This window comes from Agelaius tricolor, unplaced genomic scaffold (assembly GCF_023055355.1).
Source record: "Agelaius tricolor isolate 1412-34295 unplaced genomic scaffold, bAgeTri1.0.p SCAF_19, whole genome shotgun sequence".
Lineage (NCBI taxonomy): Eukaryota > Metazoa > Chordata > Aves > Passeriformes > Icteridae > Agelaius > Agelaius tricolor.
This window is the reverse complement of record NW_027269279.1, coordinates 14,193,748-14,210,547: the sequence shown is the minus strand read 5'-3', so window position 1 is coordinate 14,210,547 and position 16,800 is coordinate 14,193,748. Positions and strand designations below refer to the sequence as shown.

Below are 16,800 nucleotides of genomic sequence, written 5' to 3'. Positions count from 1 at the left end.
TAAAGCTCATGAAGTTCCAACCTCCTGCCATGGGGTTCTCCACAATGTGTCTTTTGCAGGGTCATCTTCTCCCAAACCCTTCATGTGTAGCATTAAAGGCACTTGGCAAAGGTTCCTGGTCCTTGGTGAGGACACAAGGGAAAGGCACAGGAGTGTAAAGCAGCTGGTTCTGAATATTGGAGGTAATAAAAAATACAAAACCAGATAAATTCCACGAAACTCACAGACACCCCCACATACAGACATTCAGTGCACTCAGGTACCTAAACACACACACAGGTACAAATTTACATACAGTGCTTTTAGATATTTAGATATCTAAATATATATATTAGATATAATAATAACTGATATCTATTTAGATATAGTAATAACTGTTTCCTTGGTGAAGTCCTTAAAACAGGATTGGCCTGTGCCACTGAACATGATGATAAAGAAATACTTGGTGGGTTTATGGAAGTACTTGATGAGTTTTAAGAATTAAATTAATTCTTTGTCGTTTCCTTAACAGCAGCTGAAGTTTTCAATGGATATTTTATAATTCAGTATGTGACTGTACTTCCCACACTTCCTTTTCCAGCATTCCTAACTGTGGGGCAGGGATGGCCATGCCCTAAGTTAAAATGCCCCTGTGTGTTCTCGCCCCGTGCAGCTCCAGAAAGAGCCCGTGCAACGGCTCGGTGCCGAGCGACGCGCGGCGGCCGGCGGAGCTGATCGGCCAGGAGGTGGTTCTGGTGTCCTTCCTGCTGCTGCTGCTCGTCTGGTTCCTGAACCGCGAGTTCGAGGTCAGTTACCGGCTGCACTACCACGGGGACGTGGAGGCCGACCTGCACCGCACCAAGATCCAGAGCATGAGGGATCAGGCTGACTGGCTGCTGAGGAACATCATCCCCTACCACGTGGCCGAGCAGCTGAAGGTGTCCCAGAGCTATTCCAAAAACCACGACAGCGGCGGGGTGATCTTTGCCAGCATCGTCAACTTCAGCGAGTTCTACGAGGAGAACTACGAGGGTGGCAAGGAGTGCTACCGGGTCCTGAACGAGCTCATCGGGGACTTCGACGAGCTGCTGAGCCAACCCCACTACAGCAGCATCGAGAAGATCAAAACCATCGGGGCCACCTACATGGCGGCCTCGGGGCTGAACACCTCGCAGTGCCAGGACAGCAGCCATCCCCACGGGCACCTGCAGACCCTTTTTGAATTTGCCAAAGAAATGATGAGGGTGGTGGATGACTTCAACAACAACATGCTGTGGTTTAACTTCAAACTGCGCATCGGCTTCAACCACGGCCCCCTCACGGCCGGGGTCATCGGCACCACCAAGCTGCTCTATGACATCTGGGGGGACACTGTGAACATCGCCAGCAGGATGGACACCACCGGCGTCGAGTGCCGCATCCAGGTGAGTGAGGAGAGCTACCGCATCCTCAGCAAGATGGGCTATGACTTTGACTACAGGGGGACGGTCAATGTGAAGGGCAAGGGGCAGATGAAGACCTACCTTTACCCCAAGTGCATGGACAACGGCATCGTGCCCCACCACCAGTTGTCCATATCTCCAGACATTCGGGTTCAAGTGGATGGCAGCATTGGGCGGTCTCCGACGGATGAGATTGCCAACCTGGTGCCTTCTGTACAGAACTCTGATAAGATTGCCCATGGCACAGATAGCTCAGAAGCCAAGGACATCCTTCCTTCCGCCAAGAAGCTCCAGAAAGACGCGGCCAAGGCCGAGGAGAGGTGCAGGTTTGGCAAAGCCGTGGAAAAGGATGACTGTGAGGAGACGGGGACTGAGGAGGTCAATGAACTGACAAAGCTAAATATCTCTAAGAGTGTATGATGAACTGTCAGAGTTGCATGAAGTGCTCTGGCCATAGAAACACACAGACTTTTGCAATTGGCAGTTTTCTTTTCCAAGAGAGACCTTCTCCACACCTGGGTTGTACGTTTGTGTTCATTTCGGCACCTGGGGCTGTGTGGATCATGGCTCTTCAGGGCTTGTTTTCATCCATCTCTCTCCTCCATGCCCCAAACCACATCCCAAGCTCCCCAGCTCCCTGTGCAACCATCTTACAGCTGAGTAGAGGATATTAAGTGCCTTCAGATATACTCCATTGGACTCCCTGTCAAGGTACAGAGGCCCCAAGTGAAATCATAGCTTTGGGTATTTATCTAATTTTAAAGAAAAGAAAAGCTGTGGTTATATCATTTTTATTGTCGTTTCTCACAAAACACTTTTTTTGGCTAATGCAACTCCTTGGGTTTTTTATATCTCTCGGAACAATGTTTTACTGTTATCAGACCTTTTGTATGTAACACACAGACATGTGCATGTATCTACCATATGAGACTGCTATAAAGTGCCAGTAATGCACCACAAGAATGTCTGGGCGAGGGGTGGCACCCTTTGGGCCGGGCTGGAGGGGAGTTGTGCCGTGGCTCAGCCTTTAGTTAGGGCAGGAGGAGCAGCTGCTGCCCTTCTGTTCTCTTTTCCCGATGCTTCTGCAGCCTCCATGTGCCATCGTGTGCTTTGGATACACTTCTTTTCCATATAGCCAATGAGTTACTGATCCTGGGAATGCAAGGAGGGTTGGGACAGTGCCAGCTCTGGGGACAGATTTCCAGAAGCAGGAGAGACCACGGGAGCGCTGCAGTTCAGGGCTCCTGCACGCAGCTCAGTGGGTGAAGGTAGGTGCCATCGGTGTCTCTGAGCTGATTGGAGAGGGACAAAGAGAGAAGCAAAATAAATGTTTTGGGAATGCCTTTATTTATTTATTTATTTTATTCCTGTTTGCTTTTTTGGGTTTTGTTTGGGACTTTTCATGGAAGGGACCGGGAGAGATGAATTGTTCATGGGTTTAATGAGAGTGAGAAGACAGTGAGTGTTTGAGCCTCTTTGAACTACCAACCACTGTGAGGATGTTACCTTAGGCAATATTTGGTTCCAAGCTGGTGACACTTCAGAAGCCACCAAACACAGTTGAGTATCCCAGCTTCCCTCTGGACTGAACCAATGGTGCTGCACAGTATTTTTCAGGATTTTTACACACACACACACACACACACACACACACACACACACACACAGAGACCTCTGTGTTTTTGCAGCAGGGAGGAAATTAGAATGCTCCCTTCCTGCTGCTGCAAGCAGGAATAGGGAGCAGAGTCCTTGTAGTGAGCTGAGAAGCACAATCATTTCCCACCCTGCAGACAGCTCTGTGCAGGTCCCTGGGAGCAGAGGCCTGCAGGAGCCAGGAGGGAGCTCTGGGCCTGGGGGCTTGGGCTGTGCCAGGCTGCCCCCTGCATGCTTCCACCACCTCCCTCTCTGGCATTTGATGCCCTGCTGGGGATCCTATTGACCATTGAACTGTTCTAGTGCAGCCAGCTCCCTCTGACACCAAATCAAGTGAAAGGATTTTTATTCCAAAACAAGCTGATCAGCCAGGGAAGAGCTGGGGAAAGGTGGTGCTGCACTGGCTGCTGATGGAAGCTGGGGGCTCTTTCCATCTGAACTCGAGTCAGAATGTATTGATTCTTCCTCTCATGCCCATGTGATTTTGGAGTATGAGTAATAAATGTATCCATTGTGGGGTTCCTGTTCAGCTGGTGGAGATCCATCTCCACTCCATGAAGCCTTGCTGAGATGTGAGTCTGTGGGATTTCTGGATCTCAGTTAAACAGAGCTCTGTGCACAGGTCCTGCAAAGCTGCTGTTTATCCATGTCAGTATTCCATTTGATAGCAAAGCTGCTCAGAATTCATCTTCCTCACTCAATCTGCCAGCACACAACAAACCAGGGGATCCTCACCCCCAAATCCCTGTGCCACAGATGCTGTTGCCTGTTTGGAGGCTGTTCCCAATGAGCAGCAATGTGAGTGTTTTGAGGGCAGAGTTTTCCAGCAGCTTCCTACTCCCGAGGTTACAACTTGCCCCTCCCCACAGTGGGTTGTACTTCCAACTTTCAGGTAGTAATTCTGCAAATACCTCTTGCATCTGAAGAATGTGTTCCTGAAACCATTGTTAGGGTTCTTGGTGCAGTTAAGGTGTGTCAGTATTCCTTTTCCTACAGTCAAGGAGCTAACATGATCCTGAATTGTTTACATGCCTTGCAGTGTTATCATCTTAGAGTCGTTCCAGCCTTTCTCCCTGACCCCTCTTTCTCACAGTTTCACAGACCCTGCCCATCCTTGCTGTCTCCCTGCTCAGCTGTGTGCAAGGGCAGAGCTCACTCAGGAGGCACTGGCTCCTTGAGACCTGCACAATAACCAAAGCTCCAGCAGCCCCAGCCCTGCTCCAGGAGAGGCTGGCAACCTCTGGTTAAACCCGAAAGGAGAAGGTGCTGGAATGGGACCCTGAACCCCAACCACCTTCCCCTTCATTGTTCAGGATGCAGAATCCTTCTCCTCCAGCCTATAAAGTACACAAGGCTCCCAAGGGTCTGTGGGATCTTTGGATTTATGGGAACATCCAAATACAAACTCCAAACTCACCAGGGCCTCTCTTTGCTGGCACTCAGCAAATCAAGGCACTGAGGACAGCAGCAGTGGTGCACTCAGAAATCAAGGGCTGTTGTCTGCTCTGGGAGCTGCCAGTGATGGTACTCTGCCTTAATCTGGGTTGGGAAAGGCTCCTGATGGGTGACCACTGGTGCCCCCTTTGCTCCTTGCCAGGACAGCAGCAAGAATTCCACAGCTGGGGCTGCCAGGGGTTAAATCTCCTCAAGGCAGGGTAGTAACCAAATCAAGAAGCTCAGTTCTCCATGGATGGTTTGCAGGGGAGGTTTTCCAGGTACAAGGAGATGCCTGTTTGTGTTGCAAACCAGTGTGATCTGAACCTTCACACCTCCCTTTTGCTTTTGAGGATTTCTCCTGACACAGAAATGACTCTGGAGACATTTCTAGCAGTGCTGTGGGAGGCCACAGGCAGAGTTCACTCCATTCAGTGCCTGTGCTGTGTGTGCTGTTGGTGCCAGCAGTGCTGTCAGGGAGTGTGGGGGGCTGCCTGGGTCCCCAGGGGTTATTCCACAAGGACAATCCATGTGTGGATGTGCTTCCAATCTTCAGGGAGTTTTAATGGCAGTGATTTAAAATGCTCCAGAGAAGGGGCCTGGGGAGGTTGCTGAGTTTTTGGGAGCCCCATGTTGCCCTCTGCCACTTGCAGCCCCTGCTCCAGGGTGCAGAGAGACAAGGAGTGCACAGAGCACTGGCAGCAGTGAGGTCTCAATCTGCTGCTCACACACCAAGATGCTTTTTCCTCCCTGTGCTCCTGTGAGAGATTTCTCAGTGAGAACCAGGTAAAAGGCATTCCCATTGATTAACTTCTGCCAGCAGGATTTGGAGAAGGGTGGATTTGCTGTTACTTCCCAGGATTTGGGGCCATTCCCCTTTGCTGGAGGTTAATGTGAGCAGAGTGGGACAGTGCCATGATCTGGCTGCAGCTTCTGCTGTGTCCCAGGAGTGACAAAATGAGGGGAGGAAAGGGCTCCAAGGGCTTTTCACAAAACATAAATATTTGGATACTTCTTTTTAGGGCTAAAACACAGAAAGGACATGCCCAGAGCAAAACTGAAGGGAGCACCCCATACCCCCAGCAGCTTTTAGCTAAAGAGGAGTTTATTCCTGAGTAAAAGTCCAAGTTTTTAGGGTTTCTGGCATTTTAAAATTGCTAACTCCGACCTGTTTCTAAAACTTTCAGTCTGAATAAGCAAAAGGTGTTGCAAGGGAGCAGTTAATTCACATCACATCTCAAGAGGCTGAGGGTGCCTGAGATTGGCTGTAATACCCTTGGCTGTTTAAATCTGAACCTTGGCTTGGGGAGGTTCTGCCAAATTCAAAAATTTGTTTTCTCCCTTCTTCCCTGCTGTGGTCTCATTCTCTCCATCTGCATGGGACACACAGGTGGCTGTTGCCCTCTGCTCCTCACCTTTGGGAACCTTTGTCTTTCTCATTGCACAGCAGCACTGAGCTGAGCTCAGGGCTCCTTCCAGGTGTTGCTGTTGCTGCTGGTGCCTCCCTGTGTCCTGAGCAAAGGGGAGATGTCTTTGCTTTGATGCCTTGGTCCATTCTGCCTGGTCACAGCTGCACCTTCCTCCTCGTGGTGGTCACAGAAGATACAGAAGAGGCACATCCCTGCAGTCAAATTTAAGAATTAAATTTAAAAATGCAGATGTTGTTTTTTGATGTGATTTTTCCAGTTGCTGGAAATGCCAGAGGGGTGGTTTGACTGTAAGAACAGAATGATTTGCATGTGGGGACAGTCGAGGTGGAGGTGCAGGGCTGACCCAGTGCCATGGCACTGCCATCCCAATGCCCAGGCAGCTGTGAAAAGCCAGCTGAAGTCTGAGTGCTGCTGAGATTTGACTGGCTGCTTGTGGAACATCAGTTTGGGCAGCAAAGTCGTTTGCTCCAATGCTTTTCTCCTTTTGAGTTCTCTCTGCAGGCTCTTGCTGTCCTTGGTTTGTTTCCTGGGCTAAAACTTGAATTGCCATTGCTGAGACTGAACTGTGCAGGCAGTGGCAGTGGGATTCTGCAAAATCTATAAAAGACTTGGAATTGGTGACCATTTCTGAGCAATTCCTGCAGGCCTGGAGCTGTGTGAGTGCTGCCATGGTGTGAAGGTGTCTCAGTTCAGAGCTGCAGGTGGGACTCAGTGTCCTTTGGCTCCATGTGCTTCAAGCTCTGGGACTGGGGACAAGGAGTGGGGAATGGGGGATGAGCTCCTGGCTGCTTTCAAGGGCTGATCTGTGTGTCCAGGGTGCTCTTCAGGGAGGTGTCTCAGGTGTGAAGCAGAGCCTTGGCTTCTCAAGCTGTTCTTGTTTTCTGGGGATGGGGAACCAGAGAGCCTTAAAATGGGCTGGTTTTATTAAAATCTGCATTAACACCACCCCCTGAACTCTGTACAGAGAGCTTTATTGGTGAAAGTCAGACAGCAGGATCTTATTGCCTTTGTCTTATTTAAAGAGTTTGTTTAAAATTAAATGAAAGGCTCTGTAGAAGTTGAAGGAGAAAATAAAATGGGTGGAATGTCTTGTCGTGACAGTGGTGCAGTTTGAGGGTGCCATGGGGAGGAGGTTTGAGGTGCTTTGCAGATGCTGGGTAGGGCTCTGGTAGGAAAAAAAATACAAACATTTTGTATAAAATCCCTTCCAAGTCTTTGTGGTGTGAACTGAACTTGTTCTCAGCCCTGATAAGGGGCTGGGCTGTACAGCACGTACTGAACTGTTTGCTCCTTGCCTTTGGGAGTCAATATTGGCTTGGGAGAAAGAAGATTACTTTGGACAAAACAAGATTACTTTGGAAGATTGGTGGGAGATATTTAAAGCTTTTTATTTTCCTGGTTCCTTATTGTAGCTGCTAAACATGTGCTGCCCTAAGCCAGCTTGGAGGCAGGTGCTCAGTGTCTTCCCACGCTGCTGCTCAGGGCTGCAGCTCAGCCCCTCCTCAGGAGCTGTCCCACGCTGCACTTCAGTGGCTGAGGCTGCAGCCCTTGGTGTCCTGCACTTCTGGAAAGGCCCCAGGCCACTGTCAGCATCTCCTGTCCCTGCCTTGCTGTGCTTTGCTGCATTCTCTCCCTGTTCTCTGGCTCACTGCAGCAATTGCACAGAATCCCAGAATGGTTTGGGTTGGAAGGGACCTTAAAGCCCACCCAGTGCCACCCCTGCCATGGCAGGGACACCTCCCACTGTCCCAGGCTGCTCCCAGCCCTGCCCAGCCTGGCCTTGGGCACTGCCAGGGATCCAGGGGCAGCCCCAGCTGCTCTGGGCACCCTGTGCCAGGGCCTGCCCACCCTCCCAGGGAACAATTCCTAATTCCCAAGATCCCATCCATCCCTGCCCTCTGGCCCTGGGAGCCATTCCCTGTGTCCTGTCCCTCCATGCCTTGTCCCCAGTCCCTCTCCAGCTCTCCTGGAGCCCCTTCAGGCCCTGCAAGGGGCTCTGAGGTGTCCCTGGAGCCTTCTCCTCTCCAGGTGAGCACCCCCAGCTCTCCCAGCCTGGCTCCAGCCCTTGGAGCATCTCCATGCCTGTAATGGATTTTAATGTCCAGAAGTTGCAGCATTCACTGAATTGAAAAACTGCAGAGAAGGTCCTGGTTGGGAGCAGTTGGTACAAGTTTAAGTTCCCACTCTCATGGGTGATGCTCTGACCCAGTGCCACCATTTGCATGTCACTGATTTGGCCACCAATTCTCAAATCCTCATTCAGATGAATCAAAGTGACTTTCTCAAGTTTGTCCTCATTTTCCTCCCTCACTTACTCAAGTCTCACTTGTTTCTACCTTGGTGCATTCCCCCTTTGGAGTTGAAGATGGTTTGTATGGATTTGTGCTGACAGGTGCAGCTCAGGGCAGGGAAGGACACAACATGTGGTCCATCTGTGGGTGTGCCCAAGGGGAAATGCCTCTGCAGTGACTCTGAAGCTTTGCCTTTTCCAGGTGAGCCCAGAGCTGTGTTTAGGGTTTATTTCCAGTACTGGCTGTACCACTCCATCATGTCAAAGGAGGGGGTGGCAGCACTGCCAGCTCTGCTCTGTGGCACAGCCTCAGCCAATGTTTGGCCACTGCACATGGTCCCACTGGCAGCAGCAGATGCTCCAGGAGCCACAGGTCCCAGGGAGCCTCTCCCCAGTTCCATTGCTTCTGGTTTCAGAGCCCATGCTGAGATACAGAGGTACATAACAGCTGTGCTGAGACAGGGACCTGCTGCACCCTGCTGCAAGTGCAGCTTTAAACTTCCAAAGTAATAAACTCTTTAAAGCCAAGAGCCTTAACAACTCCAACACCTGCTGAGACAAGAAGTACAGTTCCAAGGTTGTGCTGAGTATTTGGGAATTTTTCCTGCTTCATGGCAGGTGTCTCTGGTTTGCTGGGAGGCAGCAGCAGTGTCCAAGGATGACAAGGACCTTGGCCACCCTCACCCAGTTCCCCAGGAACAGGTAAACAAGCTCCCCTGTGTGCTCTCAGGAAAGTCACCTCACTGCCCAGTGCCAGCTGGAGAGCTTTAGGTGTTGGACTGCTCAGGAAAGCTCCTTCTTTCCATGGAACAGTGTTCTTAACTTAGCATCAAACCTTGTCTTGCTGGTGGCAGAGGCTGGATTCCTCCTTTCTCACCCTTTGGTCCTTCCCGCACTGAGGGGGCAAGGCAGGGATGGAAATGATGGGACAGGGAGGAAGGAGCTGGGTGTGCCCCCGAGGCAGCCCCAGGGAGGAGCTGCCATGTGGGTCCCATAGCGGTGCCTGGGCTGCAGCAGCTCCAGCAGCTGGGCTGTCCCCAGGCTCTGGGGAGCTTTGCTCCTGGGCTGCTGCCTGCTGCATGCAGCCAGGCCATGGACACCCTGTAAATGCACCTCTCCTCCTGCCTGGTGGCTCCATTTTCTCATGGAGCATATTTCAGCTGGCACTGGGAACCAGTGCTGTACCCACCGTGCCTGGCTGGGGCTGGGGTAAGGGTTGGGGTTGGGGTTGGGGTTGGGGTTGGATCTGCCCACCCTCAGTGGCACCCACACAGTGACCCCCCTGAAAAAGCCATCACTGGGCATCGAGGTGGTGGCAGCTGATGACAAACAGCTGGAGGGAGGTTATTTTTGGAGTGATCAGCTGAAACCAGGGTTGGCTTTGGTTTGCCAAGGGCAAGGAGTGGGCCTGGGGGCCAGCACAGGCCCCCAGCATCCCCTGCTTCCTTGAGAAGCCCCCTCAGCACTGAGCCAGGGCTTCAGCACTCCCTGTCCTTGCACAAGCACACGTGGGGATGGATAGAAATACAGATGGATAGAAAGCATTAATTGAAAATGCCATTGAAACATTGTTGAATTACAAATTGAAAACTAATTGAGAACAGTTTCCAGTTAAAATATTTTAAAAGGCAAATCGAAGTGGTTTGAAGTCTCCAGGTTAGCTGGACATTATTTTTTCCTGGTATCTCTGGTTCCTTTCCCTCCTGCCCAGCGCAGGCCGTGTTCCCACCCTGTCCCTCCCTTACAGAAAGACAGAACCGCTCTGTTTACACCCCCTGCCGGGGCAGCCTCGCCCGGGGCTGCACGGGGGACGGGGCTTCCTCGCAGCAGCCTCTCTGTAAATACTCTGCCAATGCTTCGTGGACAAACCGAGATGGCAAACAAACAGTTGTATGTGTGAAATATTAAGCTGTGTGTGTAAATAGATCCAACCTGTATTATCTGCGGCTCTGTAATCAATTGTGTATTAAAGTGCTCCACTGTACCGATCATTTCATGCTCTCTTAGATGTAGAAAAGCTGAGAAGTAATTCACAATACACTGTGTCAACTCCAAATTGGTTTTGCTTTCGTATTTTTGCTCCAACCCTGCTTCAGCCGCAGCCCTTGGCGCATGATCTGGAAGAAGAATAGTTTGGAATAGGTTTTTCAGCCCTTTGGTTTGGATCTGGCTTTTAGCAATGTTTCTTTGATAATCATGAAGCCACCAAGTTAATTTTTGATTAGGTGCATATTTAGGAGGCATCTTAAACCCGGAAGGGGTTTGTCACATAGATGTGCTGCACTTTGATATGTTGGTTGGCAGTGATTGCCCTTCCTGTTCCCAGGGCCCAGGCTGAGAAGAAAACTCCTTCCTGATTTTTCCTCATTTTAATCCAGCTCTGGAGCATTGGGAAGGGGCCTTGCAGCCACCACCTCTGCAGCCACCTTAGGTCACTGCTGGGCAGAGCTTTTCCCCACAGGGAGCTTGTGTTGGCCCAAACTGGGGATGTGCTTTAAATAGTTCTTTTTCTGTTAGGCAGAGAGCATTGATGGTTTACTCTGGAGTTCCAGTGCCTTATTCAGATCCCTTTAATTTGCTTGGAAAGGGGAATGAGGCAGTTTTTCCAGAGTGAGTGTCCACAGAGCGAGGACTGGCTGAGTGGCACTGGCTGGGCAAGAAGAGGAACCTTGATAGTTCCAAAACCAGAATCTGGCCAAAGGAACAAACCCTGTGTCTGTCTGTCTGTCTGTCTCACACCCCCACCCCTCTCGGGGTTTCTTGTCAGCATCCCACTGTGTGTTCATCAGGTTTCACTGGGGAATGGAAGCCCTAGTGAGGCCCTGGGCTCTGTTCCCTGGCAGGGTTTGACCTGGCAGATGTTAAGGTTTCCTGTGGATCCTGCTGCCTGTCCATGACCAGTGACCCCCCCCATTGTGTCCTGCAGCACCAAACCCCATCCCCAGGCAGCCAGAGCACCTGAATGTGTCCAGCCACCCTGCCCAGCTTCCCTTTCCCTGCTCTCCCTCAGCTGCAGCAGCACAAGAGCTGCTGGAATTAAAGCAGTGTCCAGTTTCTCTGGTCCTTCTCTGGACTGATTCTTTTCCCCCATTTTTTGAACATTTGTTTTTTCCCCACACACCAGGCAGGTAAGTATCAGAGCACACAGTAATACCTGTGGTGTAATTGTACCACAGCCAGGGTTTGCCCTGAGCTCCTCAGTGCCAGCCCAGTGTTTAATGCCAATAGGGGTGTGCAGGCCTTGCTGGGGTGTTCCCAGGTGTTCGCCTTCTGTTGTAGGTGAAAACTGTTCCAATGTTGTCCAGTCAGGTTCTGATTGTGGATCGTGGTAATTGTCAACTGCCAAGGGATATTTTTTAATAAATCTGGTCAAGGTATTTCAAATTAATCCAGTCTTGCTGTTTTCAGTTTTTCTTGTCCTGGGTAAGCCCACGTTAAAGTTTCCTTTCTCTCTGTGCTTTGGTTCGTGGTCAGGACGTGTTGTACACCAATGTTGGGTGCATTGAAAGACCCACCCTGTGTGTGGTGAGCTTGTGTGGGGATGTGGAACAAGGAAAGCCCAGAGATCTCTCAGGGAGATGTTTCACAGCAGTTCCTGGAAGTCTGGGCTGTGTTTGTCCCTAGTGAGCCTTGGGTGCTCAGCCTGCAGCCATGGTGTGCTTGGCCCAGCTGGACAGCAGGGGACAGCAGGGCCACCCCAAGGCTGTTCCATGTCCGTCATCTACAGGTGCTGCTGGGGATCTGGCACCCCAGGCCTGCTGCAGAATGGGATCTCTGTGGGATCCACTGGCTTCTTCCTCCTCTGGTAGAAGGAGGCTCCAGGATTGCCCTGGGTGCTGGGAAGGTGAGGGGTACCCAGCCCCACAGGTTATTGGTGTTATCCCAGGTTCTGCACTGCCTGGCTGTGCCACTCTCGGGGTTTCCACTTCTGAGGAACCACCATCACCTTGTGGGTAATGGAGAGGTGCTGCAGACCTGGAGCTATCTCCCAGCCTGTGACCTGTGGGTGGCTGGAAAGTGCCCAGCCTTTGCCCTCCTTGCTTAACCAGAGGTGATATTGCAGCTTTCCCATGGAGGTGAGAACTTGCAGGTGACCTCTGGCCCAGGCTTGGCCACGTTTTAGGACCCCAGTGCCCTCCCAGCTCCAGCACTGTGGCAGGTGGGTGTGGAGCACATCTGGCTCCTGCCCTGAGGGTTTCTTGGGGGTTTCTTGGGAATCTCCAATCCAAGCTATTCCCCTGTTATCCTGGGGCTGCTCCAGCTCTGTCTGGGTCACAGCCCTGGGCTCCATCTCTGCCCAGGTGTAGGGGGATAGAATATAAGAAAATAAAGGTAGTATAGAAAGTAATCTTACCCCTAAGGAGTTGCAGCTGGGCTAATTATTAAGGATTAGGAGCAGGCCTGACTTTACTAGGCCACAACTGTAGCCAATAAGAAGAAGAGTGCTATAAAAGGGTGGATTGGTTGGTTGAGGAGAAACTGGAGTCAGTTGGCTGCTGTGAGAAGAAGGAAGAGTCAGTGCTTAGAAGAGCTGCCTAGAGAAACATGGAGGAGGTATGAAACTCTTGCATTAAGGAGACAACAATATGGAACCTTTGCAATATAATGACAACACCAGGGAATGCCCATCTGCCTCTCCCTGCTGTGCCATCACCACAACTTCATCAAAGGACTCTGCCCTGGTCCTGCTTCAGGGGCAGCCCATGGAGAGGGTGCTCTCAGTGGGCTTCCCACACCAGCCTCTGAGTTTCCTTTTCACACAAAAGAGCTTTTCCTTCATCTCTGGGTCAAATCTTTCTTTGGAGCAATGGTTTCCCCCTGGTCTCTCTGGTTCTGTGACATTTCAGTCCAGCAAAGCCCACAGCAGTTTGTATTGATGGCTGTGGCCCCTGCAGTGGCCTGGGGGACCTCGTGTGTGGTGGCTCTGCCAGGGGGACCTGCAGGGCTGTGCTCAGCCTGGCCACAGCAGCACTGGGTCTCACTCATCAATCACTACTTTGCTTTTGGTAGCTAAACTTCTGCTGCTCTGTGACATCAAGCAGCATTTCTCCTTTCCCAGCCTCACAGAGTTTATGGGAATTTAAGAGCTAGATGCAAATGAGCTTCATTTGCATGCTTAATTATCTTATAAACCTCATACCCATCTGTCCTGCATATGCTTTGTACTTGACACTCGATGACACAGTGACCACGTTGGGCTTGGCACGAGGTGCCTGAGAGAGGGAACCTTTGGGAAGGGCCTGGCTCTGCCTGCAGAGGGGCTGTGTTAGGGCTGGGGGCACACTGGAGGTGAAATGTCTTTTTTCAAAGGCTGTGTCCAAGCTGGGAGATGGGAAATGATGTGTAGAACATGTGGCAGAATGGCACAATCTTGGGAATGATCTGTTAAAAGCAGAACCAGCATGGAAACAATTGAAACAAAGCCCAATCCCTGTTTGCAGCCCAAGATCATGGACTGGATTCTGTGGTGGCACATGATGCATTTCACAGGAGGGAACTGTGCTGCAATCACAGCACTGGGTGCCTTGAGCAGTCTCAGGGAATGCTTCTGTCCTTATTTAATGTTATAGAAAAATAGCAGAAAAAATGAGCCTGTACTTCTAGGTTGGTTTGTAAACCCATGGATCTGCCTGGGTTAGGGACAATGCAAACCCCAGACTTACCCAGAGCCCCCTGAGGGTTTAGGGGCTGTGACAGGGTCTGGGCACAGACTGTCAGCTCTTCTATACAACAGAATTGTGTTGGAGCCACCTCTGTCAGTGGACACCTGGCACACGGGGTGACCCTTCGGGTGCTGCTGCATGCGCCTCCCTCACCTCGTGGCATGGGAACAGCAGTGATGTTGTGTTGTTTCTGCTTTTTGGGCGTGTGTTTGGAACCAAGCTGAAGCAGAACGTGGAATTTTGCAGGCCTGAGGGGGAGAAAGGACCCAGGATGAGCAGCCCTGGGTACAGCTGTCCTGCCAGCCCAGCAGTGGTGTCCATGTGTCTGGGCAGTGGGGAGCAGGGAGCACAGTGCATAGCAAAGTGCTGATGAAGGATCTCCTTCCCTCCTCTCACTCGTGCCAGCTCCCAAGCCAAAGACACCTTGTTCCTGCAGGGGCTTGGATGGCATGCCAGCCTGGGCACCCCTCTGCATCCAGCCTCCTGGGCCCAGGCCAAGCCCCCTATCACGTTACCAGCCCCATTCCCTCCAGCGCCGGCAGTCCTGAAGTTTAGGAGAGAGAATGTTGGAAACTGTGGAGCTGGAGCTCTAAATAATTGTAAATATGAGCAAGCCAGAGATGTGGCTGCAGGGCAAGTATTGTCTCTGTGTGCTGTGGTTGTGACCAAACTGGGAAGTTGAAGAGAAAACATAACTTTGCAGCAGGTTGGTGGTTTGGGGTGTTTTTTGTGTGGAGTTTGTGTGGGTTTTTTGGGGGGAGCCCAGGCCCCCAGGGCACAGTGGTTTGATAGCATTGCAAGTGATGCACAAACATGTATTAGTAGCATTTTTTTGTTAACTGTGCCAGCCATGCTCTGGATCCTTCTTCCTGGAAAAAGAGGAAATCATTTAACTTTTCTTTCTAATCCATAGAAAATACAAGGGGAAAGTGCCCCCCTCACATGGATCCTGCCTGCAGAGCTGCTGTTCACAGTTCCTGCCCCAGCATCCAGCACTGATTCACACCACAGGAGCCACAGCTGCACCTGTAGGTGCCACTGTGATCCAGCTGGGCATGAACACTGTTGGGGACAGGTCCTGCTGGTTCAGCTCCCCCAAACTCTGCCTGCTGAACTCATCTCATCTCTGCTGAGAGGGCTCACAGGGAGCCTGTGGAGAAGGGAACATCCACGGGAACAGAGGAGCTGGTGTGGTACCAGGATGGTACCTTGACCCAGAGGTCCCCTGAAATGGATTTCAGCCCTGAAGGTGCCCAGTTTGCTGGTGGTGGGGTCCTGTCAAGGCTGTCACAGCTGTGCTGATGCCAAGTGCACCTAAGGGCATTGGGAAAGGGGAGTCAGATGTGACAGGCTGAGCCTCCAGCTGAGGTCTGCAGCATGTGTCACTGTCTGCTTCCAGGCCATGCACCAGGACTCATCCTTCCCTGCTGACCCCCGTTCTGGGAGTTATATCTGTTCTCCTCCTTTTGGATGGGTGTTTTGGGGTGTCCTACATGGTGCTACCTGCACGTGGGAGAAGGCAGTCTCTTGCTTTTATACCTGCTGCATAAAGGTGTAAATGCCATAAGGCCCCTCGTTGCCAATGATGCTTCCCAAAGACTGAAGATGCCAGGAAAGACCCCACACAGCAAAGGGATTGTGATAGGCAGAAACCTGCAGTTCTCCCCTTTGTCCCCGCCAGCAGCTGGGGCTAGGGTGGCCTTGGGGACAAGGGGACAGGAGGGGCTGGCAAGGGTGCAGGGCCCGGCATGTCCCGGCCTTTATCTCCCCCTAGTGCCACCCGCCGGGCTCCTTTGCTCCGGTGCTGCACCGAGCAGAATCCGGCAGTGCCGCTCACAGCGGCCCTGGGGCGTGAGGGGACCAGCCCTGGGGCAGGGGCAGCCACATCCCAGAGCAGCACCGGGACTGTGGGGAACGGGGCAGGGCACAGCTGTGGGGCAGGACCCTGATGGCCACAGGAGTGATGACCTGAAAATCCTGCTCAAGTAAGCGTCAGGAAGAGCCACGACACCCAACTGCAACAAGGAGGAGTTGGCATTGCAGGAGCTGCGGTGGTGATGGCAGGAGAGGAGATGGTGGAGAGTGAGGTGATCAATGTTCCTTTGCTTGGCCTGAAAGGACCCAAAAGGTGACATTTCCAAGGCTGAAATAAGGTTGTTCTGGTGGCGCTGTCACCTGAGCAAGCCAAGGGTCCCTCGGAGCTGTGACATTCCTGAAGGCATGGGACAGGGTCACCCCCTGCCTGTGAGGCCATGGGGATGTGCAGCCCCGTGCTCGAGGCAGCCTGGCCTGGAACTGGAGATCACCTTCGGCCGGCAGGACCTTGCTCAGTGCTGAGGCGTTGTCATGAGCCATGTGTGCACTGAGTTGTGTCTGGGCTCAGCAGCAGCCGCGAGTAGCACGCAGCCCGCGGGGCTCGGCTCCTGTGGCTCCTCCTCTGTTCTCTCTGAGCTTCCCATCGCCCGTGGTTTGAGCAGGAAAAAGGGCCAAGAGGCTCTTCCTCACAGCCTGGCTCTCCCCTCAGCCCGGCAGGGTAAGGCGTGGGAGGGAAATGGTTAAAAAGATAACGATTGGCACCACAAAAGGGCTCTGCACAGCTGGGTGGGGTCACCGGCGTCTCCTCGGCTTGGCTCCCCTGGGAGCCGCTGCACACCGTGCTGCAGGTGAGTGCTGCGCTCTGCCTCGGGTGACCTGGCACCGCTGGGCACTCCGCGGTTTGGGGCTGTCCCCAGGCTGGGGTTGGAGCCTGTGCTGATTTAGTGCATTTCTGGTGCCCTCCAAGTTTGCCGATGCGTTTTAGCGCTTCTAAAAAGTCCTGCACATGGTGCTGGGGACACAGGGCTGGGTGTATGGGGGCATACAGGGCAGGCTGTGGGGCTGTGCTCTGTGGGGAATATGGGGTGCACAGG

The 16,800-nt window shown here is 52.1% G+C and overlaps 1 protein-coding gene across 2 annotated transcripts in view; it reads left to right on the top strand.

Annotated features, from left to right (window-relative positions):
• Window positions 1-10,284, top strand: part of ADCY9 (adenylate cyclase 9) — a 93,411-nt gene extending 83,127 nt beyond the window's left edge. For both annotated transcript variants that reach the window (XM_071444444.1, XM_071444443.1), the window contains one exon: window positions 653-10,284. In XM_071444444.1, coding sequence (XP_071300545.1) covers window positions 653-1,841 — 1,189 coding nt within the window. In that variant the 3' untranslated portion in view covers window positions 1,842-10,284. The remainder of the gene's footprint in view (window positions 1-652) is intronic.
• Window positions 10,285-16,800: the final 6,516 nt, after the last annotated feature.